Source organism: Halictus rubicundus, chromosome 2, assembly GCF_050948215.1.
Source record: "Halictus rubicundus isolate RS-2024b chromosome 2, iyHalRubi1_principal, whole genome shotgun sequence".
NCBI lineage: Eukaryota > Metazoa > Arthropoda > Insecta > Hymenoptera > Halictidae > Halictus > Halictus rubicundus.
In genome coordinates, this window is record NC_135150.1 from 27179861 (window position 1) to 27204564 (window position 24704).

General features: G+C 46.5%; 1 protein-coding gene across 2 annotated transcripts in view; it reads left to right on the forward strand.

Annotated features, from left to right (window-relative positions):
- Pnt (ETS transcription factor pointed) overlaps positions 1 to 24704 on the forward strand; it is a 265759-nt gene that overhangs the window by 182286 nt on the left and 58769 nt on the right. For both annotated transcript variants that reach the window (XM_076806345.1, XM_076806346.1), the window contains exons 4-5: positions 3526 to 3642; positions 20324 to 20527. In XM_076806345.1, coding sequence (XP_076662460.1) covers positions 3526 to 3642; positions 20324 to 20527 — 321 coding nt within the window. The remainder of the gene's footprint in view (positions 1 to 3525; positions 3643 to 20323; positions 20528 to 24704) is intronic.

Here is a 24704-nt window from a genome sequence, read left to right on the forward strand (position 1 = left end):
TATCATCGAGCCCTTCGCGACACATATAGAGAAATCACTATATCGTCCAGGAGTGCTACCCTCACGGTAGTGGTAGCGGTAGTAGGGATAATTTCGCGACGTTTATCATCGAGCCCTTGGCGACACATACAGAGAAATCACTATATCGTCCAGGAGTGCCACCCTCACGGTAGTGGTAGCGGTAGTAGGGATAACTCCGCGACGTTTATCATCTAGGCCTTGGCGACATATATAAAGTCACAAAATTTTTCGTGAAAATCCCGCGACAATTGATTCGTTGCTTTAGTGGTAGTGTAGTGGGGAGAATTCTGCGACGTTTATCATCCAAGTCTTGGCGACATGTACAGAGAAATCGCTGTAACCATAGATAATAGTCCTTCTGAAAGGCACGGTTCTATATTTTTGCATCGAACGCCTGTCAGCTCGTAAGCGTTCGGTTCCCTGAGATATGCTGCTTGAGATAGTTAGGGGACGCTGCATAAAAATCGCAGCAACATAGCGATTGTTCTGACGAACATTGTTTTGACGAAAGAAGAGTTTCCGAGTTTTTCTCCAGACTTTCTGGAACGTTATTTCTGAAATTGGACCGAATCTGGTCCTCGGGATGAAATTTCCTCGCCGGAGCCCGCTCGCGGACCCATCGCTGGTTACGGCCGTGGAAATCCAGCTGTGCAGGCATCCCCCGGCTCGCCGAGGCACGTGATTTTTATCGAGTCGCGGCGTCCTCGAGGCAAGCACTCTACACCCAAGTTCCCCGACACCGTAACGATCGCATCGAATCTACGCCCATAAATTTTTTAATGTTCTTTCGCGACGAGCCTTCTCCTCGCGGTCACCGCGAACAACGATCCCGCTCGCTCCCGTTTCTCGCAACGTTCGCGAACCTCGACGGCGAACGTTGAAAAGCCAGGTCCCTGCGAAAAGCAGAAGTGGCCGAAGTGGCTCCCGTTTCTATCGTAAACGGAAGAAACGCGAGGCAGCGAGCTTGATAAGATATACGCCGCGCCGGCTGGCGTGCTGGAAACAAAGGACCACTGCGATGCAGGACTTTGTTCACAGAGCAGTCTTCCGGACTCCCACCGCAAGCTGTAGTTCCTTCTACTTCCGGAAGTTCCCCAAAGAAGGTGCACGTAATTATGAAAGTGGTCGTCCAAGTCGTATCTTTCTTGTTTCGAGATATTTCGTGAATTGCATTTGAATAAATTAGAAAATATTTTTACACTATGCGACATTTTAATTGATAATTTTGTTGGTCTTGATTAATGGACATTTATTATGAATTTCATACGAAAATGTTGTTTTCAAAGTTTGAACTGACTCGGACCATTTTCAGAATTAACTGAATGTCCTATAAACGACTTAAAGCAATAAAGAACTATGAGTTTTAGTTGAAACGACAACTTTAATGAAACAATTCGTGAACATTTATTAATTATTCTTAAAAAGTAAGCCATTTTTATCAGTTCGAGTTTTTAAGATTCTTAAAATGTTCCGGAAAAACTGGAGGGATGTATGGTAGTAAACACATAATGTCTTTATGTTTTTCTTCCGTTACTGGTCTAGTGGTGGTGTATAATGGAAGTGATTTAATATTTCCGTATACTTTTGGTCTTCCTCTTCTAGGTGAAAGATCCGAAACGTGGAATTTAGAATGATCTAAAGAAGTTTTATAGAACATTTTGCAAGGTTCCAAGGCCCGGATGATAAACGTCGTACAATTATCCCCACTGCCGCGGAGTATAGTCCGTTAAGGAAGTATGATACACGGCGCTTGCGACACCCGTGTTGTTGACATATCCAGTGAATTCTCGATATATGCCAAACAAAAGACGGGTCGTGACATACCCGAGCCGTGTTATGTTTACACTCCTCGGCGTCCGAGGCCTCTCGAGGCCTTCGTGGCCCCTCGCGATAGTGGTAGCGGTAGTGGGGATAATGCCACGTCGTTTATCATCCAGGCCTTTGCGACATATACAGAGAAATCACTCTATCGAAAATTCGTCGAGGTTTCACGAAGTTCTGCGTATTGAAACGTTATCTACCGGGAATTATTTCATAATTTTTTAAAGCCGAGGGTATTGTAATAGATCCTTGAGCTAATGGGGAGAGTTGATGGGCGACTGTTGATTTTCCGTGTAGCGTCGAGCGGTTCGATCTCCCACGAATTATGCGATCGTAAAACGGTCGGCTAGGGTAAAAAAAGTGTTCCAGAAAAGGGAACGGGGTGGTTAGGTGGTGGCGTCGGAGGGGCGGGGAGGGTACGGGAGAAGAAGAGAAGAGGAGGAGAGGAGAATAAGAGAGAAGCGTTTCGCGTGAACGCCATAAGGTGTACAGAGAGAGAGCGTTGGGCCGCGGTGTGCACGGCATAGAGCAAGCGTACCTACAACGACGATGCACCTGCACCTGCCTGGCAGTTGCACCCCTCTTTACGACGATGCTATCTAGGATGGTGTGCATGCCCCCCTCGCCTGTTCGCTTTCGCTGCTCCTGCCGACGCCGCCGCGACACCTGACGCTCCTTTTTCTCCGTCTCTCTCCTTCTCTAGCTCCCTTTCTATCTCTCCTCTCGCAACAGCGAAGCTAGCGCGCGCGTGCTCCCTGCCTGTACGCCGCTTTGTGAGAAGTACCATTAACCTGCCTTCTCACACATCCACCCGCCCCTCCGTTTCTACGGATAGACCTCGTTTCGTGTCGATTGCTGACACCTACCAGCTACCCGACTGCCTCGACGACCAGGAATTTTGGGGCTCCTCGCTTCAGGAATTTTATGGCGAGCGCGGAGAGCTCTCGGGGGATGCCAGCCGGACTTTACAGACCTAACCTTGAGTATTCCTTGGGTATACACTGAAGGTTATACTTCGTTGCGAGTTACAAGAAGGGATGGCGGCGAGTTTCAGGGACGTAGGAAATTAGCTACCTCGAGTATTCCATGCTGTTCAGAGTTCCAAGCTCTCGAAGGGATAGCAGCGAGTTGCAAGGGTGTGAGAAACGATCAGCCTCGAGTATTCCGTGCCTCGATTATTCTTTCTGTTTCAAGTACTATTTTATTTGAACCGCATTAAATTATACTATTTACTTTTACCGACTCTTAGACGAAATCTGAGGTTGTCGCCAAGCGTCCCATTCGAGGGCACGCTGGAAACCTAAGAGTCATACCCGTCTACAAGTCATAAAAGCCTATGACTACTAAACGATAGTGACAAAGAAGCCTGAGAGAAAACGTCTTTCTCCGATAAAATGTTGCACGTATGTAGCTCGAGATACGTTTCTCGAGCTTCGGCCCCTCACCGCGGTGGTGTGGCTAGTTCCACTGACTCTAAAATGCAAGGTTGGCGCTGACTCGTAACGAGAATTCACTGTACTTTGAAAGTCCATAGATACAAGCTCCGCGCCTAACGCGTTGATAGAGTTCCAAGTTCTCGGCAGGATGGGTGTCCTCAGGAAATTAGAAGCCCCGAACGCTGATACGAAATTGCGATTGCATCCGACTCTGGACTAATCGAGACTCTCCGGTCCGCTGTTACAGATATCCCGGCGCAAGTGCCGCCGTTAACACCTGGGACCAACAAGAAGATGACCGAGGCCCTGGAGGCCTCTTTCGCCTCGTGGGAGAAGGAACGAGTTCGCCTGAACATCACGAAAGGTCGGTAGTGCATACCTACTTCGCCTAATTGCTCGCGGGAGACCGTATCCCTGTCCGGTCCCTATCTTTTCCCGTTCGTACGGGCCGCCGGCCGTATCCCGCGTATCGTACAAGGTCTTCAACGACTTCTAATTACGGTATCGAGATATTGCGATTCGAGAATGCGCGGCGGCTTCGAAAGACCGAACGGGCGGCCCGGCGCAGCGGCGCGCATCGTTGCGCCGGGGTTTCTGAACGTTCTGATATCGTCCTCGAGGAAACGACTCCATTACTTCGCGATCGTTCGACCTCGGTGTTAATGATAACGAGACGCCCGATAATCGCGCGTAACGAGTAACGCCGACCGTTCGATTCCTTTTATCGAGAGTTATTAGCGCTGCGCCGGCGCGACTCGTTACCGCGCAGCCACGGAAATTATAACCGGGAGCGGTGGGGTGGGGGAGAGGGGGCAGGGGAGGGGCTTTCTCGATGAGTCCGAGGATCTTAATGCGTCCAGAGAATGCATACGAGAGTAACGACCGTCGCTTGCGGAGAAAAGCCTCTGGTGCCAGTTTGTTGCATTCTCAGATTACGAACCCCGTCGCATTTCCAGCGTAATGCGCCGATCACCGAGTCCCGCCACCGGTCTTTAAATTATAATTACCCGCGTCGCGTTAGCGGCCGTTTCTCTGAAGAAATCGAAAGAGCTGCAGGTTCGATAACGTCACCTGTAGAAATGCATTCGGTGCCTCGTGATTTTCTTGCTCGCTTGCGAACAGATCTGACAATAATCATCGTCATTTTTGGTACGTTCGCTACATTGTACAGGTCGAGTAACGAGCGTAAATTTGAAAGAATTTTACAACGAATCGTTACGGTCACGAATTCATTTGCGGGTCTAATATTTTTTTTTTTCTTTTTTTTGTGATTTCTTTCTTTTATCGTTCAGATGTTCATGCTTGCCTTGAATCCATACAATGAGTAATCTAACGATACAGGATCTGACCACAATACTTGCAACATTGAAGATATCGCGGTGTTGAAAGTTTTAACCCTTTGCACTCGAGTGGTGACTCTGAAGCACCACTAGAAATTATTGTGGCATTATTGCAAAGAAATTACGAGAAATTTTACAAAATATTTGTTGCATTGCAAAATTTGTATTTAATAGATTACTAAACATTTGAATATTTTATGTGGAAATCGGATCAGGTTCGTATGAATAAAACGAAAATATTCTAAGACGGAAGAAAAAATTTAGTTTTAAAGTGAAAATAGCGCCGAGTGCAAAGGGTTAATAGCATCAATACGAACGAGGAGCAACTAGCGTTCTTTGCTTTGTGGCCAATGCCGTCTTGGTCTGAATGTTCAGCTTGCTCGGAGTAGGCGTGGCTTCGTGGCTCCTTCGGAGCCAGAGCGCTGCTTCACAATCTCTGCTCTTAGTGCAACGTTTTGAGATACGTGGCGTTTCAGATAGAGATAGAAGACTGATTGCCTCGTTCGTTTTGCAGAGAATGCTCAAAGTAGGCGTGGCTTCGTTGCTCCTTCGGAGCCAGAGCACTGCCCCGCAATCTCTGCTCTCAGTGCAACGTTTTGAGATACGTGACGTTTGTGATAGAGACAGAAGACTGATTGCCTCGTTCGTTTTGCAGAGAATGCTCAAAGTAGGCGTGGCTTCGTTACTCCTTCGGAGCCAGAGCACTGCCCCGCAATCTCTGCTCTCAGTGCAACGTTTTGAGATACGTGACGTTTGTGATAGAGACAGAAGACTGATTGCCTCGTTCGTTTTGCAGAGAATGCTCAAAGTAGGCGTGGCTTCGTTGCTCCTTCGGAGCCAGAGCGCTGCTTCACAATCTCTGCTCTTAGTGCAACGTTTTGAGATACGTGGCGTTTCAGATAGAGATAGAAGACTGATTGCCTCGTTCGTTTTGCAGAGAATGCTCAAAGTAGGCGTGGCTTCGTTGCTCTTTCGGAGCCAGAGCACTGCCCCGCAATCTCTGCTCTCAGTGCAACGTTTTGAGATACGTGACGTTTGTGATAGAGACAGAAGACTGATTGCCTCGTTCGTTTTGCAGAGAATGCTCAAAGTAGGCGTGGCTTCGTTGCTCCTTCGGAGCCAGAGCGCTGCTTCACAATCTCTGCTCTTAGTGCAACGTTTTGAGATACGTGGCGTTTCAGATAGAGATAGAAGACTGATTGCCTCGTTCGTTTTGCAGAGAATGCTCAAAGTAGGCGTGGCTTCGTTGCTCCTTCGGAGCCAGAGCACTGCCCCGCAATCTCTGCTCTCAGTGCAACGTTTTGAGATACGTGACGTTTGTGATAGAGACAGAAGACTGATTGCCTCGTTCGTTTTGCAGAGAATGCTCAAAGTAGGCGTGGCTTCGTGGCTCCTTCGGAGCCAGAGCGCTGCTTCACAATCTCTGCTCTTAGTGCAACGTTTTGAGATACGTGGCGTTTCAGATAGAGATAGAAGACTGATTGCCTCGTTCGTTTTGCAGAGAATGCTCAAAGTAGGCGTGGCTTCGTTGCTCCTTCGGAGCCAGAGCACTGCCCCGCAATCTCTGCTCTCAGTGCAACGTTTTGAGATACGTGACGTTTGTGATAGAGACAGAAGACTGATTGCCTCGTTCGTTTTGCAGAGAATGCTCAAAGTAGGCGTGGCTTCGTTGCGCCTTCGGAGCCAGAGCGTTGCCCCGCAATCTCTGCTCTCAGGACAGTGCTTTCAGATACGTGACGTTTGAGATAGAGATAGAAGACTGATCGCCGCGTTCGTTTTGCAGAGAATGCTCCGAGTAGGCGTGGCTTCGTGGCTCTTTGACAGAGCCAGAGCGCTGCCCCGCAATATCTGCTCTCAGTGCAACGCTTTCAGATACGTGACGTTTGAGATAGAGATAGTAGACTGATTGCCGCGTTCGTTTTGCATAGAATGCCCAAAGTAGGCGTGGCTTCGTTGCTCCTTCGGAGCCAGAGCGCTGCCCCGCAATCTCTGCTTTCAGGAAAATGCTTTCAAATACGTGGCGTTTGAGATAGAGGTAGAAGGCCGATTGTCTCCTTCGTTTTGCATAGAATGCTCAAAGTAGGCGTGACCTCGTGGCTCCTTAGCGAAGCCAGAGCTCTGCCGCACAGAGCCGTCTCTGCTCCAGAGGCAACACTGTAACAGATGTCTACAAAAGTAAAAAAAGAAGTTTACCCGGTTCCTTCTCCGCAGAATGTTCTAAACAGGCGTGGCTCTCGATGGCAACATCTACGGAAGAATGCCCCACGGGGCAATGTACTTGCAAACGCAACGTACAGCGATTAAAGAATAACCGAGTCGCAAGAAACGGTAGAGGGGCGAGAAACTTTTGCCTATCGTACAAAGGGAACAGTTAAAAAAGAGAATCGCAGAGCAGAATCTCGATGGTCAGAGTGGTAGCTTCTCGACTGGTTGCGCACGGGGCACGGTCGAGCGGTCTCGGTAGGAGAAATTTGTCGAAAAATCGGCGACGAGAGGAGAACGGTGCTCTCTCGGCCATGGTTCGGGTGTGTGTGGGGAGGGGGGGGGGGGGGCAGTGAAACGGGTGCGTGAGTACGCGAGCGTGGAGACGCGGGTTATACGCGATGCGATGCGATGCGATGCGATGTGACGTGATGTGCGACGAGGCGGCGATGTGCAGGAATTGTGAATGTGATGTTGATGGTACTCTGATGGGGAGCCGATGCCATGCATCCGGTATGCGCATTCAGAGCCACGCGGGTGTGACGTTACTTCCGGTCTACATGCCCCGGGTTCGTACCCTCCGGGGCCAGATCACCTACAGTCTGACCTCCGTGAACCTAACGAGCAACCTCGCGCGCTCCGCACCGCTCCGCACCGCTCCGCACCGCTCGGAGCCGGCTAGGAGTCTCGCGCCGATTCTCTTCTATTCCCCCTCTCTTGCCCCCCACCCCTCTCTTCCCTCTCTATTTAATCTGTGTCCCTGTTTCCCTCTTTCTTCTTTTCTCCGGCTGTTGGCCGCTCGCCCGTTTTATTGTCTCTTCGACCTTCTCGCCCGCCATTGTCTCCGCTCGCATACTCGTTTCTAGCGGCGCGACTAGCCAGAGTTCGGGCTCGGTCACCCAGGTGGAATCGGTGGACCGTGGACCTCTCCCGGTGCCATAATCTCTTCGAGCAGGCTAACCCCTTGCACCCTCCACAATCGAGCACCTTCTTCTGTACTTTTTCTCGTTGGCGAACAGGGACTAATCTATTCAAATTTGAAATGTACCATCTCGTGGCATTTCCTCATCGACTCTTTGATACCACTTCGGTCATCGTCCAATTGCGTCTCTCGTCGCAGACCTCGAAACGTCTTCGAACATAACTTGTTAACGCTTTTGGTACAGTACGACGAATGAACATGCTATTAACAAGCTTCCGGTAGATGAATTGTTCAGAATTTCGTCTTGCCTCGGATGTGACACGAGTCCGACAAACAATGTTACGAGCATCGCGTAATAGGTTAAAATCAATTGAAACACGAACAAGAAAGAAAATGAGACAGCCAGCGCGGAAAGCGAAAGATGACAGTGATTTCTCTGTATATGTCGCCAAGGCCTGGACGATAAACGTCGCGGAATTATCCCCACTGCCGCTCTACCACTTTCGTGGGGGACCAAGTAAACATAACACAGGGTATGTGTCCTGGACGATACTCGACGCTGGCGAGACCCGTGTTGGTGACATACATATATCGAGAATTCGCTGTACGGGGTGTATAAAAATTATATGTCACGACCGCCATAGCATGATTCTACACCTCTGGATCGGTGGAAATCTGTTAAAAAAATGCTCCGCAAAATTCGCCGTGACCTTGGAAATCAAGGTCAAAGTGTCGACAAATTTTCTTTTATTGCATCGTATAGTACTCATCGCTCAAATATTTCGATACTTTGACCTTAAGTTTCGAGGTCAACATGAATTTTGCGGTGCATTTTTTTCACAGATCTCCACCGATCCGGAGGTGTAGAATCACGCTATGATGGTCGTGACGTATAATTTTTATACACCCTGTACATTGGAACACCAAGTGATTCCAGAGTGGTGAAGCGTTCGAGAGAGGGAAGGATCGGAGAAGAAAGAGCGTAAAACGAAAAGCGAAGGCGAAGGTAGTTGCACAAGCGAATTTTTGTACGGTTCTAAGGGGACAGGTCGAGGCAACAGGTTCGAGAGGTGTCTAAAAGCGGCGATAAAGACGATCGAGCCCCCAACGATCCTCAAACAGAGGGCGAAGAGGATGAAAGGGAGACGTAGGTGGCCGCAGGTGCCACGCGCAGCCAACCTTTCTCAAGCAATCATCGAAACGCCGACCGTGATTTCGGTCGGTCGGTTGGTTTAGGAGAGCCGAGGCGGTTTGCCCGCGATACGATGTGTACCTGCCGGCCAGTGATAAATTTCGCCGCGTTGCACAGGTGGACGCCAATTTCTTTCTTTCTTCCTCTCGGTTTTTGCAGGAGGCCCGCTCGGCCGGCCGGCGAGCCGGTCGATGTCGAGATTACGATTGTCGAGCGTACTGACGGACCTTTTAATTAGCGGACAGCCCACTTTCGGCGATGGAGATGATTTAACGTTGCCGAGCCATCGACCACGAAAATTCGGAACCGATCGAGAAGATTCGCGATGGTCACACTCTCAAACTGTGAACGCGACTCGCAACTCTGAAAGCAAAAATACATTCTCGTCCCCCGTTTTCCCAACTTCAAATTTTCTACCTGAATTGCAACAAACCGAAATGGAACAGAAGATAGTTTCTTTCTTAATATGTTTCGTAGATGGATAAGGGTTGGGAGTACAGTGAACTCCCGTTGTAAGTCAGTGCAAGCTTCGCGGTTGAAAGTCATTGGAACTACCCGCACCACCTCGGTGTATACCCCGCGAGGGGCCTACAAACTCGAGAAGCCTCGGACGCCGAGGAGCGTAAACGTAACACGGCTCGGGTATGTCTCCTGGACGATACACCACGCTGGCAAGACCCGTGTTGTTGACATACAGCGAACTCTCGTTGTAAGTCAGTGCAAGCTTCGCGGTTGAAAGTCATTGGAACTATCCGCACCACCGCGGGGTGTACGATACATCGAGCTTCGCTGTCCGTTTCTACGCGCAACAATTGTATCGGAGAAAGACATTTTCTCAGCCTTCTTGTCATTATCCGTCTCTGTGTCATAGGTTTATGATCCGTCCGTATGTCCCTGGTTCTGGCCGCATAGACGCGAGGCTCATTTACATTTCCAGCGTGCACTGTGTATTTCAAATGCAACGTTCGGCGAGAGCCTCGGATTTCGTCTAAATGTCTCTCGCCGGAACCGCGCAACTGACTTATAGCGGGAACTCACTGTACCGGGCATTTCGTGCTCGCTGTGCGGTCATCGAGTGCTCGGTACTTCTGGGGACAACATTTATTCGTTTATCCGTTGTAGACAGGACGGCACTTATTTTACTGTACATATTCAATTTTTGTAAGCTCTCAGCCTTCTTGTCGCTAACCGTCTCTGTGTGATAGGTCCATGACACAGAGACGGATAGTGACATTTACGTTTCCAGCGTGCACTGTGTATTTCAAACGCGACGTTCGGCGAGGGGCTCGGATTTCGTCTAAATGTCTCTCGCCGGAACCGCGCGACTGACTTATAGCGGGAACTCGCTGTATTATGGTGAATGAACATCGAGTGGGTTTCGAGTTGCGGAGGCCCCGAGACGTTGAATGTTTTTCCTAACAGTGGGGAAGGATTTCGCAGGAAAGGAGGTTGCCTCGTCTCGCGTGTAATATTCAGCGCATCCTTTCGCTTTCCGCGTAACTCGGTAGATCAGATTACTTCGACATGAATTATTCTCGACATTCTATTTAACGCCAAGAAAACTCGCTCTCCCTCTCTCTCTCTCTCTCTCTCTCTCTCTCTCTCTAGCGCGCGCCACGTGGTTGCCACAGCAGAGGCGAGAAACTGTTTTATTATGAATACTCCTCTGGTTCGAAAGCTGTGTAAATGTTCCTCCCGTTACAACCGAAGCGCTGCCACGTTACGAAGCGTTCTCCGCGGTTGCATGCGAACTCCATTCAGTGTAAATCACTCGGGACTAGGAAACGTGTGCCACCGCCTCGTACCTCCGGCATTGATTTACGATCTCGACGAACCGGCGATCAAGGTTCGCAACGGATCGCTTCGTCTCGCTCCACTTTTCCTCTCCCGATCCTCCTCGGAGAAAGTGTACGAAATTTCAAAAAGAAAATCCCGCTTTGCTAGGAATCAGACTGCAAGGGTGCAAGGGGGCTGCTTAAGAGCCAAGGGTAGTCACCATTTCCATTCGCAGCCTTCAGCCACTCACAATTTAAATTGAAATATCCTTTGACATGGTAACCATTAAAATTCTTACGAATCAATGTTTCATATATTTTTGCATCTACTTCTTCGAGATCATCGTCCATTTTCTTATCGTACTTAATATAAGCATCTAATAATTTAAACTGACTGCTAGAAAATTACAGTTTCAATGGAAATTCTAACAGGGCGCTTCGAACCCTCGGTCAAAAGAGTCTCGAGACACCGGTCCCGCAATTTAAGGGTTAAACATGGTGGCGCATGTCTTTGAATCCAAACTTGGACTTTCTATCGCTAATTGAATCTCCTAAAATTAAAACGACCCCTTTCCACGATCGCGCATTGCTCGGAAGACTGTTGCACTAACGCTGAACCCACCGAGCGTTGAAAATGGCGGTCAGTCCTCGCGAAAGAATTTGGCAATTCCAAACGGTTCCATCATCAGAAAGTCTAGTTAAGGGCCAAGGGTAGTCACGCGACTTTTGCAGAGTCAGCAGGTCGGTAACTGCTGTATAATTTCCGTTCACAGACTTCAGACGAACAAGGACGAAAAGTTGAAGAGCGTGAAACCATTTTTCGCCTATTTTCGTCGGTAACGTGGTCACTCTACCTTATCGCGAATCTACGGAGTCTTAGCTCTTAACCTAATCGAGTTATATTGTAGAGAAACCGCGTTCTAAGAGGGGATGTCGCAATTGTTTCTCCGCGTTATAGCAGTCTACGGTGGTAATAACGCGTCGACGTTGGTCCGGCGTTTTATTCTCGTCGCAGCGATCGGTCGCCGATTCCTAATAGAAAAGGCCTGACGAGTTCGACGGACAGCGTTTGGCGCGTGCTCGTCGCCTATCTGCGCATCAACAAAGAACTTCTTCATATCCTTGGCGACGCTTATTATTCATAAGAAAGGTAGATTCTGAATAAATCATAATAACGAATGCGTCAGAGGGTTCTGACGTCCTACGGCGCGATCGCGAATGCACGCCGCGCCTCTGTTGCGGCAGGTGCTTCTCCGCTGCTGCAGCACGCGCGCGATCTTCGCAGGATACCGGTGCCGATACCGGTAATCCGCTTGCTTCGTAATATTCGGGCATTCTTCCACGATCTCGTAATACAATTCTCCCTTTGTCACCGTCGCAGAATTTCCGAGCTGGCCGCGGCGCGATTCCCTGTTCACCCTCGCGAGGCGGACGATTTTGATCTCGTGGCAGCCCTGAACAATCGAATTTATAGGCGAATTTATTTATTCAATTTTGATTTATTCCTCTTGCAAAGTAATGTTGCGAATTTCGGCGGTACTTCGCGTCGCGGCTATTCATAATGGAACACTTTATTTACGGAAATGCACAATTATTAACGGCTGTATACAATTGCGTTCTAAACATCGATTGTCACTAGACTGCGGATTTTATGCATTTGGAAATGCATTTTCCAAATTCGCGACTCGGACGTCACGGATTTTATGCGTTTACGACAAAATTGGATAGGTGAAATTTAAAGAAACTGGAAAATTCAAAAAATTTAAGGACGGATTGTGCACTCTTTGAAATCTATTCGAATCATCAGAGAAAGAACTGTAGGGGTACCAATTACTGTGCCTGTATTAATTACACTTATTTTTAAAGCTGAATGAATATTGAAAAAGAGATATATAACATCTATATCAACTAATTCTAATGAAAAAATGTAATATCTCTTTGTTAGTATTCATTGTGCTTCAAGAAGAAGTATAATCAATATACGCACAGTAATTGGTACCCCCGCAGTAATTGAGTCCCTTACCCCTACTATTTCTTTATTGGTTCCTATTTTGTCATTTCAATTTTTATTTTCAGGTTGTTCATCGCGATTTTGCTTTACGGCGACTTTACATTCAACACGCCACGATATTTTTCTTATTGGACCCAACACAAATATTTCATAACTCGAACTGGCAACTAAAAAGCTAGAGTTTATATGCACCTTTTTTTTCTGTTAAGAAATATTTTACATCACCGTGTATAATGACGCCGAGCAGAATGCGCGACAGCGGTTAATCATTGAATCTATCGTTAGACGGCCCTATAGTTACAGTGAACCTATAGTGACCCTATAGTGAATTTTCGATATATGTCAACAACACGGGTCTTGCCAGCGTCGTTTATCGTCGAGGCTTTGGCGACATATACAGGGTCGTATTATGTTTATACTCCTCGGCGTCCGAGGGCGCCTCATACCCCGCGGTAGTGGGGATAATTCCGCGACGTTTATCATCCAGGCTTTGGCGACATATACAGGGTCCCTCCGTTAAGTTATGTCACCATTTCTTATTCATTTCCGATAGTGCTGGTACGGGTAATGTTTTAGACAAAAGTTTGTCAGTACTTGGCGAGCTTCATGTCCGCAAATTCTTAAATCTAAAAAGATGCTTTTCACGTAAAAAAGTAAAGGTCACCTTGACTTTTCTTAAATGGCACCACATGTTTTGGACATCATAGGATTGTTGCTGACGTGGAGACCTCTCTTGCTTCGTGGTCCCTCGCAGGGTATACCCCGCGGTAGTGGGGATAATTCCGCGACCTTTTATCATCCACGCTTTGACGACATATACCCCCCGTTAAGTTATGTCACCATTTCTTAGGCATTCGCGATAGTGCTGGTTCCGGTAGTGCTTTAGACAAAAGTTTGTCAGTACTTGACAAGCTTCATGTCCGCAAATTCTTAAATCTAAAAAGATGCTTTTTACGTAAAAAAGTAAAGGTCACCTTGACTATTTTTAAATGGCACCACATGTTTTGGACGTCATAGGATTGCGGTCCCTCGCAGGGTATACCCCGCGGTAGTGGGGATAATTCCGCGACGTTTATCATCCAGGCCTCGGCGACATATATAGAGGAATCACTGTAAATCCAAGCGTCTGAGTAGTTCCACGTGTTTCCAAGCGGTCGACGAGACAGGATTCTCCAGCGGACATTGATTTAGTTGGCAGAGATCAGGATCCCGGTGTCGTTCGTCTTCGAGAGGCTGAAAAAGCGGAGTCCTTGAATGGGCATATCGAAATCGGCGGGAGTCCGATCTCGCGATGGTCGGTGCGCATCGGCTACATGACTCGCGAGAGTAAGGTCCTTTTTATGAATGAAGGGGACGGCGTCGCGTTCGTGGAAACTCGGGGACACATACGCACCGGCATACACGCATGTATTGTCGGAGCGGATCGACGTCGACGTCGGCGCGGCGCGGCGCGGCGCGGCGCGTTCCGCGGCGATAATGCATAAATAGAGAAAAGGTGAGAGCAAAGAGGACAACACAGCGCGCCACACGAAGTGTCTAACGGCACGGCACGATCAAAGCGGCCGCCGATATTTGAGGATCGCGCCGATGTTTGCCGAACTTATTCCTTGTCAGCACTGTTAACAGACTCGCCAGCTCTCCCTCTCTCGATCCGAGCTCTCGCTCTCGCTGCCAGCGGCGCGTGAACCCCTCCTCCAAAGCCTCTTCTTCTCCTTCTTCTTCTTCGCCTTCCTTCTCGATCGCTGCTCTTTACTTCCCTTCGAACGTCTCCAACATTGTTCCATCCACGAGTGTTGGACGACGATGATTTTCGACTTTGTTATTTTTATTAAGCATCTTTGAGGCTACCAGATTATACACGGGTGGACCTATACATACCTCTCTCGCCTCTTCATCTACTTCTTCTTCTTTCTCGATCGCTGCTTTTTACTTTCCTTCGTGCGTCTCCAACACTGTTCTATCCACGAGTGTTGGACGACGATGATTTTCGGCTTTGCTATTTTTATCATGCATCTTTAAGTCTACTCGATTATGCACGCGTGAACCCTTTCTCTCTAGCCTCTTCGTCTTCTTCTTCGCCTTCTTTCTCGATCGCTGCTCTTCGAGCATCTCCACATTGTTCTATCCATTAGTGTTGGACGACGATGATTTTCGACTTTTTTAGTTTTTCTAAGCATCTTTGAGGCTACTAGATTATACACGCGTGAACTCTTCCTCTCTCGCCTCTTCATCTTCGTCTTCGTCTTCTTTCTCGATCGCTAGTCTTCGAGCATCTCCACATTGTTCTATCCACGAGTGTTGGACGACGATGATTTTCGGCTTTGCTATTTTTATCATGCATCTTTAAGTCTACTCGATTATGCACGCGTGAACCCTTCCTCTCTCGCCTCTTCATCTTCTTCTTTGCCTTTTTTCTCGATAGCTGCTCTTCGAGCATCTCCAACATTGTTCTATCCATGAGTGTTGGACGGCGATGATTTTCAGCTTTCGCCATTTTTATCATGCATCTTTGAGGCTACTCGATTATGCACGCGTGAACCCTTTCTCTCTAGCCTCTTCATCTTCTTCTTCGCCTTCTTGATCGCTGCTCTTTCGTTCTCTTCTACATTGTCCGAGAGATCGGGGGATCTTTGCGATGAAATTGTGTTATTAGTTGGAGCAGGGAAGTTGGCATCAAGATGATTATTCAGGTTAACAACTAACTTGATTAGCAATAAGAAAATATGCATGCTCAGAGATGAGAAAGGTGTCGAATCGAGGAAAACACGGGAAGAAAACGGACAAACACGATCTCGCCGGGTATCGTTGCTCGCTATCGTTGCTCCCGGACGAGCCAGCCTCTGATTCGCTGGCCACAGCTTTTAATCAACCGCGCCGCAATAGGCTAATCTAGGCAATTAGTTTCCTACGACGTAATCAACCGGCCAGATAAGGTGGAAACGGTCGGGTGGGAGTTAAAAGTGCCGTATTACATTAGATTACTCTGCTCCGTGCATTATCATCGCCCGCAGAGAGAAATATGCAGATCGCTGCGCGATGCGCCTCCAGGACCAGATCATCGGAGCCGGGAAAAAGGGAGAGAGAGAGAGAGAGAGAGAGAAGAGAGAGAAAAGGAGTCCAGCAAGAGGAGTCGGTCACGGTCGGCTCCTTTCCTTTTTCCGACTCCCCCGTCCCGCGCGCGACACGCGATCCAACTTAATTAGAAAAACAGATTAGCGTTGAAACAAATTGCATTTCCGATTTTTCCGCCTCCGAGAGTCGTCGAGTCGGGCCGGCTCGGGCCGGCTTGGGGAAGCGGCGTCTCCCGATCGGGAAGCACGCGAACTGTTTTGCATAATGAACTTTTAGAGACGGATCAACGACCTGTTTACGTTTACGACCGGCTCCTCGAGATCTCTGATGTTTTCTCCTCCCCCTCGTTCTCCTTCCTGCACATTCATCGGGCGAGTAATCGTCTCGACGTTCGTTTCCTCGAGCCAGATTGATTCACCAAAACGAAGATCAAACGCAACGAATTAAGTGTCGCGGGATTTTCACGAAAAATTTTGTCACTTTATATATGTCGCCAAGGCCTAGATGATAAACGTCGCGGAGCTATCCCTACTACCGCTACCACTACCGTGAGGGTAGCACTCCTGGACGATATAGTGATTTCTCTATATGTGTCGCCAAGGGCTCGATGATAAACGTCGCGGAGTTATCCCCACTACCGCTACCACTACCGTGAGGGTAGCACTCCTGGACGATATAGTGATTTCTCTATATGTGTCGCCAAGGGCTCGATGATAAACGTCGCGGAATTATCCCCACTTCCGCTACCACTACCGTGAGGGTAGCACTCCCGGATGATATAGTGATTTCTCTATATGTGTCGCCAAGGGCTCGATGATAAACGTCGCGGAATTATTATTGGAATTGCCATGTGGTCGCTTATAACTGTGGTATTAATGCAACCTTCGTGAATGGACAATGTTTAAACAACACGACTTTCATCATTTTTATTATCTACACACTATGTTATTGTTACAAAATGATTTTCATAGATTCATCTCATTAGATTCATACTTTCACAATTGAATTAACCAAATTTTAATTTTACTTCTTCATTGTATGCACAAATTAAATGTATTTCTACTGAGAAATTGTATATTATTGTTAGCTCGCAGACTATGTACAGTGATTTCTCTATATATGTCGCCAACGCCTGGATGATAAACGTCGCGGAACTATCCCCACTACCGCTCGAGAGGTCTCGGGCGGCGAGGAGTGTAAACATAACTCGGGTATGTCTCCTGCACGATACATGACGCTGGCAGGACCCGTGTTGTTGACAAGTATCGAAAATTCACTGTAACGATAGGGCTGCCTAACGATAAATTCAATGATTAACCGCAGTCGTTCACTCTGGCGCCATTATACACAGTGAGGTAAAATTTTTGGCCTATTTCTAACGGTTATATTAACAAATAACGTTCCTCTTTCGAACGAGTCCTTTAACACTAAGTTTACGGAGCACTAAAAGCGAATATTTTACATTACTTTATAAAAATAAGAAGAATGTGTCTATTCAAGATTTTTAGCCATTTTTTAGATAATGTATACCTACAGAAATAAATTTGTTGAGTAATTCCACGTAGATGGATCTTCATAACCTCAATAATCGTAAATTAAAAATATTAGAATCCGTCATTTTGACGGGTCCCGTAAACCTAGTGTTAACAACCACAAAATATTCTCATATAAGAATGAAAACTCGAGGCACGTAAAACCACGTTTTGACGGTAATGTAGTCACTCTACCTTACCGGGAATCTATGAAGACCGAAGAGTCGCAGGATTTTCCCGAACAATTTATTTGGGTTTGGAGAGCGAATGGTTTGCGCGCGTTTCGAGGAATATTTCCCGTACTTTCATCGAGCATGGAATCGTCTCGAAGATCGTTTCCTCGAACCTCGAATCGCGTTGACTCGAGAGAGATCTCGCGAGGAGAAAAGCGAGAACGGACTCGTTGTACGCGCAGGATTTTCCCCGAAAGTTACCTAGGACTTTCGAAGAGGATCGGTTTGCGCGCGTTTCAAAGAATTGTTCGCCGGCCGATGGGGGGCAGAGCCTCGTTAGGCCGGCTCGTAATTTCTGTTTGCATGATGAGCCGAACTGTACTTTTACGCGGGAAGATACCGCGAAACAATGCAAGACACGCGTGCAAATATGGGCGCGCACCTCAAATGGGACATTCCAATGTTTCTCGGTATTGCTTCCACCAAAGATGGCCGGGCACGAGCACCGATCATGTCGTCAACCCGACACAATATATCTCCCGGCTTCGAAAAGCCTTGCGTCACCCGGCCATTCTGTGCCTTTGGACGTCTGTCTTCCAGCTCGAACCCTTTCTCGATATAATATCGAACGTATTCGATATACCACCATCGAGATTGTAAATTAATCGACTCGACTCTCGCCCTACCGTCAGCATATTCGAAGAAAGTTGCGTTCGTGTCGTTTTTCGCGAAGTATTATTTCTCGTTACTAGGTAATTAGTAATCGTAACAGTGTACTCTGCACTTTTCCTATTCGATTGAAATTCATTTATATGGAAACCTACGCGAACCAGTTTTCTTTGCCTTCGGAGTCTCGTCGATTTCCATACGATTAATATTCGACCGGTCATTCGATCGCCGAAGCATGTGACGATTAGACTGCGGATCTCTATGCAAATTCGGATTTTCATAGGCCGTTTTACGACCACGTTTTACTGTTCACTTTTGTTAACGTACACGCGTTTTCTTGTATCCTCCGCATTCACAGTTGTCGTATGCATGAAGATCCAAAGCCTGGCAATTATCTCTAATTCTCATGCATTATTCGTTCGAGATTATCGTCGAGATTGTTTCATTCGAGCTGCGCGAAAGAAAGATCTTTTTGCAACCGCCAGACGAAATTCCGTCTGCACGTTCCCGATGCAATAAATGTATTCGTTAACGAGCGAGGCGGGGAGGAAGAAAATTTTACGGAACAGTAAAAATGAGCTTTCGGTGATTCTTGACCACAGAAATAAACAATGGATGAAAGAATAGTAGCATATATTTGCTAATGAAAAATGCTCGTGAAAATGCATTTCCCACGGTGCGGGAGGGACATTTTACATTTTGCGGAACGGTAAAAATGGACTTTCGATGAGCCTTGACCACAGTCACGTCAAACGAATGAGAAGAATAGTAACATATACTTGCTGGTGCAACATGTTGGTAATCAGGAGGAACAGTAAAAATGAGCTTTCGGTGAACCTTGACCACAGAAATAAACAATGGATGAAAAGAATAGTAACATATACTTGCTAATGAAAAATGCTCGTGAAAATGCATTTCCCACGGTGCGGGAGGGACATTTTACATTTTGCGGAACGGTAAAAATGGACTTTCGATGAGCCTTGACCACAGACACGTCAAACGAATGAGAAGAATAGTAAAATATACTTGCTAAAGAAAAATTCTCGTGAAAATGCATTTCCGCGGTGCGGGAGGGACATTTTACATTTTGCGGAACGGTACAAATGGACTTTCGATGAGCCTTGACCACAGACACGTCAAACTAATGAGAAGAATAGTAAAATATACTTGCCACAAGTGCAACATGTTGGTAATCAGGAGGAAAAGTAAAAATTAAGTTAAAGTGAACCTTGACCCCCCAGAAATAAAAAATGCGGGAGGGACATTTTACATTTTACGGAATGGTAAAAATGGACTTTCGATGAGCCTCGACCACAGACGCTTCAAACTAATGAGAAGAATAGTAAAATATACTTGCTATAGTGCAACATGCTGGTAATAAGGAGGAACGGTAAAAATGAAGTTTTTCAGCGAACCTTGACCCCCAGAAATAAAACTAGATTTAGAGAAAATAGTTTGATATCGTGAACAGCGTGACACGCAGGGCTGAAAAGGATCTTGAATCGGTTAGGGAAGCACCGTTCGGCAGATTAGAATAGATACCGATCGTTTCCCGTTGGGAAGCATCGGGAACGTTTATTAGTCACCGATTCGATTTGAATAATCGCCGTCGGCTTTTTACTTGTCGCGAGCCCGAGCCCGAGCCCGAGCCCGAGCGGAATCGTTAACGCGGTCAATTATATGTGCTCCGGTTGTGTCAAACGTAGCATTTGCTCGGCGATCGCGTGATATACGGAAACCCCGCGCGATCCGATTTTTTTTTTCGCTTAGTTTGCCGCGTTCCTTTTTCGCTCGCGGGGAAAACCAGTAATTACCGGGAAAATATCACTTTAATGGAGGCGCGGAGGGCAATTTAACGCGGAAAGAGGATCACCGCTCCGGATCGCGGAGATTAGATGCAATTTTCACACTCTACCGAATCCGCCATTAAGCCGACGGATAATTATAGAAATCGAGAGCCTCGGTGTCGGAGCGAGCCAACCGGTGCGACGCGGCGGGGAGAGCCGATCTTTTGTTTATTTGCTCGAACGCTGTCCGTTCGACAGCAAGAGTTTCGGAAAAAAAAAAAGGAAAGCGACGAGAGAGAATTTAATTGAGATAGGACAATGGTTCGCGGGACACGGTTCAAGGGGTTCACGGTGATTTTATACTTTTCAGACCCGAGGCAATGGTCGGAAGCAGCTGTCGCCCACTGGCTGCACTGGGCGATCGGCGAGTTCTCGCTCGAGGGTGTGGCGATGCAGCCCTGGCAGCACATGACCGGCAAACAGATTTGTGCCATGGGCAAGGAGTCCTTTTTGGCACGCGCGCCCGCCTTCATGGGCGACATCCTCTGGGAACACCTCGAGATACTCCAGAAAGGTACGTGACTCTCTTCTTGTTCCCACATCGGCCAGGTTTGTTTCTTCGTACAACCCTCTCCTCCCTCCATTCTCGACGCTGAATCATTTTCCCTGCTAAGGGTAGATGCGCCTTCATCTCGCCCCTAATAGTCCACTGACAGATAAATTGCTCAACACGCTGACACGTTCACTGCCGTGTCACACATGTCTGGGAATTGTTTCTCCAGGCTTTAAAATGAATTTTTAATATATTCATTGCACTACGTACGGATCTGTAAAATGCAAGAAAGTTGGAGGATCACTCAATATCGTACATTTAATTTTCTTCAATTTTTATGTCATTAAATAGCTTACTTTAACACTGAACCTACCATGCGCGGTCGAATGACCGTTTTTGAAATTTCGTTTCGAATTTCTTGTATACAAGGTTACTGTATCGCCACGTAGCTTATTGACTTTTCTTATAATATACATGTAATGAGCGATTGAAGTATTTGTTGAACGTTCAAGGATTGTAGAGAATAACAAACTGAAAAGTTTCACTGTAAAAATACAAGAGTTTGTATTAATTAAACTATTTACCTAAACTATTTACAATGGTTACAAACCTGTAAAAATACCAGAGTTTTTATTAATTAAACTATTTACCCAAACTATTTACAATGGTTACAAACCTGTAAAAATACAAGAAACAACATTCGGAGTTTGTTCTTCGCAGTCTTGTTCCTCGTATAAACAATTCACTTTATTATGAAAAGAATAATTAGTTGAAGATTATTAATTGGCAATATTCACACGTGTCTGTCGAATTATTGTTTTTATTTCTCTGCCGCTACTGCGGACCCTTACTTATCGACTCACTGTATTGAGCGGGAAGATTTAAATCAATTAAGGAGCGCACTCCTTACATACATACATACATTTTTCAATATTCACAACTTTTATTGTCTACTTTCCGAAAAAATTTCATAGCGTGTCTTTGTATATTAAGATACATATTTTTTTTGAAGCGGTCATTTGACTGCTCATGGTAGGATTAGGTGTACATGAAATGTCGGTAGGTTTAGTGTTACTATTATGGAATCTTTGTGGTTTCTAGTTTAGGCAGTGAAAGTATTAAGCATGGAGCTTGTATCTATGGAGTTTCCGTTCACGCTGCGAGTAACCGCGAGTTTCAATATAAACAGAGGTCACCTCTCCGTCGCCTAAACAAAAAGCCTAGTCCCCTGGGACCGACTTGTGTTCGTACCGTTTCGATTCTCTTGAAATTGTCTTGGAATTCAGCATTGTGTAGGGAATACTCTTTTAGAGGAGGTGTCGACGAGGAAACGAATCTTTTGACCCGTGCACCGAAGGGTTAAAAATTAAAGATACAGATCTGAACGAGTACAATGGTCCCACACAAGCGTGTCCACATAAAATTATGCATTTCGTATGTGTACCGTCCGCGTTAACAACAACAATGGTCAACACTAGGTTTACGGTGCATCAAAGCGAGTGTTTTACATTACTTTATAAAAATAAGAAGAACGTGTCTGTCCAAGTTTTCAGGCATTTTTTAAATAATATATAGCTAAGGAAGTAAGTTTATCGAGTAATTCCAGGTAGATGGATCTTGACAATCTCAATAATCGTAAATTAAAAATATTAGAACCGTGAACCTAGTGTTAACATCGCTTAACATCCTTAACACTAGATTTACGGAGCACTAAAAGTGGTCAGATTATTTTATAAAAATACCAAGAATATATTCAGCCAGATTTTTAGCAGGCTTTTACTATAGTATATGTTCCAAGGAATAAATGTGTTAAATATATTTCCTATAAATGCATTTTTACAATCACAATAAATTAAATTTTGTAAATTAAAGCACATAAAACCCGTCATCTTGACGGGTCCCGTAAATCTAGTGTTAAACGGCTGACTACTGGATCAATTGTCTTGTACCGTGATCCATCTGGATCAAGACTTCGTGGACAGACGAATTATCAGAGCAACTTGCGCCAGCCGAGGAGCTCAGATTAAAACATCCAACGTGTAAATAAAAGACTAGCAGTCTGTTAGTCCCTATTTGAAACGTGAACCGTGGAAATCTTTTTAGAATGACGTTCTCACATTAGAAGCTTCGATGAGAACAGATAACGGTGTGCTCTTGAAAGTAAAAGTCGTACAGCTCCGCGGAGGACCTATAAAATATGAAAATTAACATTTTTCTGCTCTAGGCACGACAGGTTTCGTGCGTCGGTATTAAAAGAACCCGGTCGTCGGTACGAACACCGAGTACCGTTTCCTGAACGATATCGGAAAAAATATTTAACAATCATTACAGTTATTATTTATTGAGCACCTAACAACCATTCTGAAATGACTCGGTTTTATTGGAAGTTTTATTATACGGCCTCTAAAATACCTGTCTGTTACATGAAAACACTTTCCGAAGCAGTTCCTCGGCTGACATTCCTCTCCATAAAAATTCAACGAGAACACGCATAAAGATATAAAAGCAAAGATATAGCGGTCTATCTCGCAGCATAATGAACAAGCCATCAGTTTGATCCTCGTCAACGCAGAACGCTCTACGAGCTCCAGAATTTGATCGATATACAGTTAATTCTCGATATATGTCACTAACACTAGTCTTGCCAGCGTCAAGTATCGTGCAGGAGACATGACCGAGTTATGTTTACACTCCTATGTTGGCCCCTCACAAGGTATACCCCGCGGTAGTGGGGACAATTCCGCGACGTTTATCATCCAGGCCTAGGCGACATATACAGGGTGTTAATCTGAAAACTGTCTAGCCGAATATCCCGAAAAGTACGAAAGACATTGATAAAGTGTAAAACACGTGTCCAAGGATTTCGAGGGGGAAAGAGGGAGGGAGTATCAGTGTTTTATTTGGGTGGCATTTTCAAGGTCACTCGAAGGTCAACTTTGTTTTTTCAAATGGAAACCAATATTTCTCATCGTGGGATCTTATTGTACGTAAAAAGACCAGCAATGTTCGTAGGATACTTTTTTTCATCCGCGCACTAGTCTCGGAGATATTTAAACAAAAGTAGAGCAGGACAAAAGATAAGATTCCATAATAAAAGATATAGGTTTGAAAAAACAGAGTTAACCTTCAAGTGACCTTGCAAACGCCACCCAAATAAAAAAACAGCCCCCTATTTCCCCCTCGAAATCCTTTCACACATGATTTAGGGTTTAATTTAATATTCATACCTTTCGAGATGTTCGGCTGGAAAGTTCTCAAATGAATATTCTGTAGAAAGAAATCACTGTGTCTATAAACTTCTCGAACGCGGAACTTGACGAAGAAACGAAAACTCTCGGGTGCAACGCGTTCGATCGGAGAAATTACGTTCGGGGGAGAATCCGATCTGGACGCGGGCTTCGATAATACAAAACCGTGCCCATTCTAAGCGGACAATCGTGTTCCGAGCGAGGACGTTTCCAGGGTAGAAAGCCCCCCCCCCCCATTAATAGAACAGAGAAGCAGCTCAGAATTCGCCGATTTCCGGTGGATCGGTGGGCGCGGCCTCCGTGTACCTGTTGCTCCAAGGTATCGACGGACATACGAGCCGAAGATGATGACGGACAATCGGCTCGGTAGAGTGGGTGGGGGGTTGTTTCCAGGAGATTCGCGAGGAAAAGCAGGTTGCCACCGGAAGAGTAGCTTCGCAGCGACATCGAATCGGCGCGTCGACAAAAACAGATATCGAATTTCCGTAAAATCGCGATGTCACGGCAGGTACACCGAGACCGAGCGAACAATGAAGAGAGATCGAGGAGGCGAGACGCCTCGCGTTCTCTTCCTCCCCCCTCTCTCTCTCTCTCTCTCTCTCTCTCCACCTTGACCCCCCGCACCCCCGTTGGCCCCCGAGGCTCGTGTTTTCAGCGTTTCGAAGCGGTGAATCGGCACTTTTTATTCCGAACCGAGGAGAGAATGGGGGAAAAAGAGAGCAGCCGTAACCGCGCACGCCATAGAAACTCCCACTCCGGATATCCTGTGCCACCAGAATGGTCCCGTGCCATTGCCTCGGCCACTTAGGCCGGTTTTTCGGCCGTTTACCACCCCCGACAATATCCACTTCGATTACGAGATCCTTGGCGAGATAGATCCTACCGGATCGATGCCGGTTCTCGTTCGGGAAACCGGAGCAGTTACTATCGGAAAACAAATCGGAGAGGCT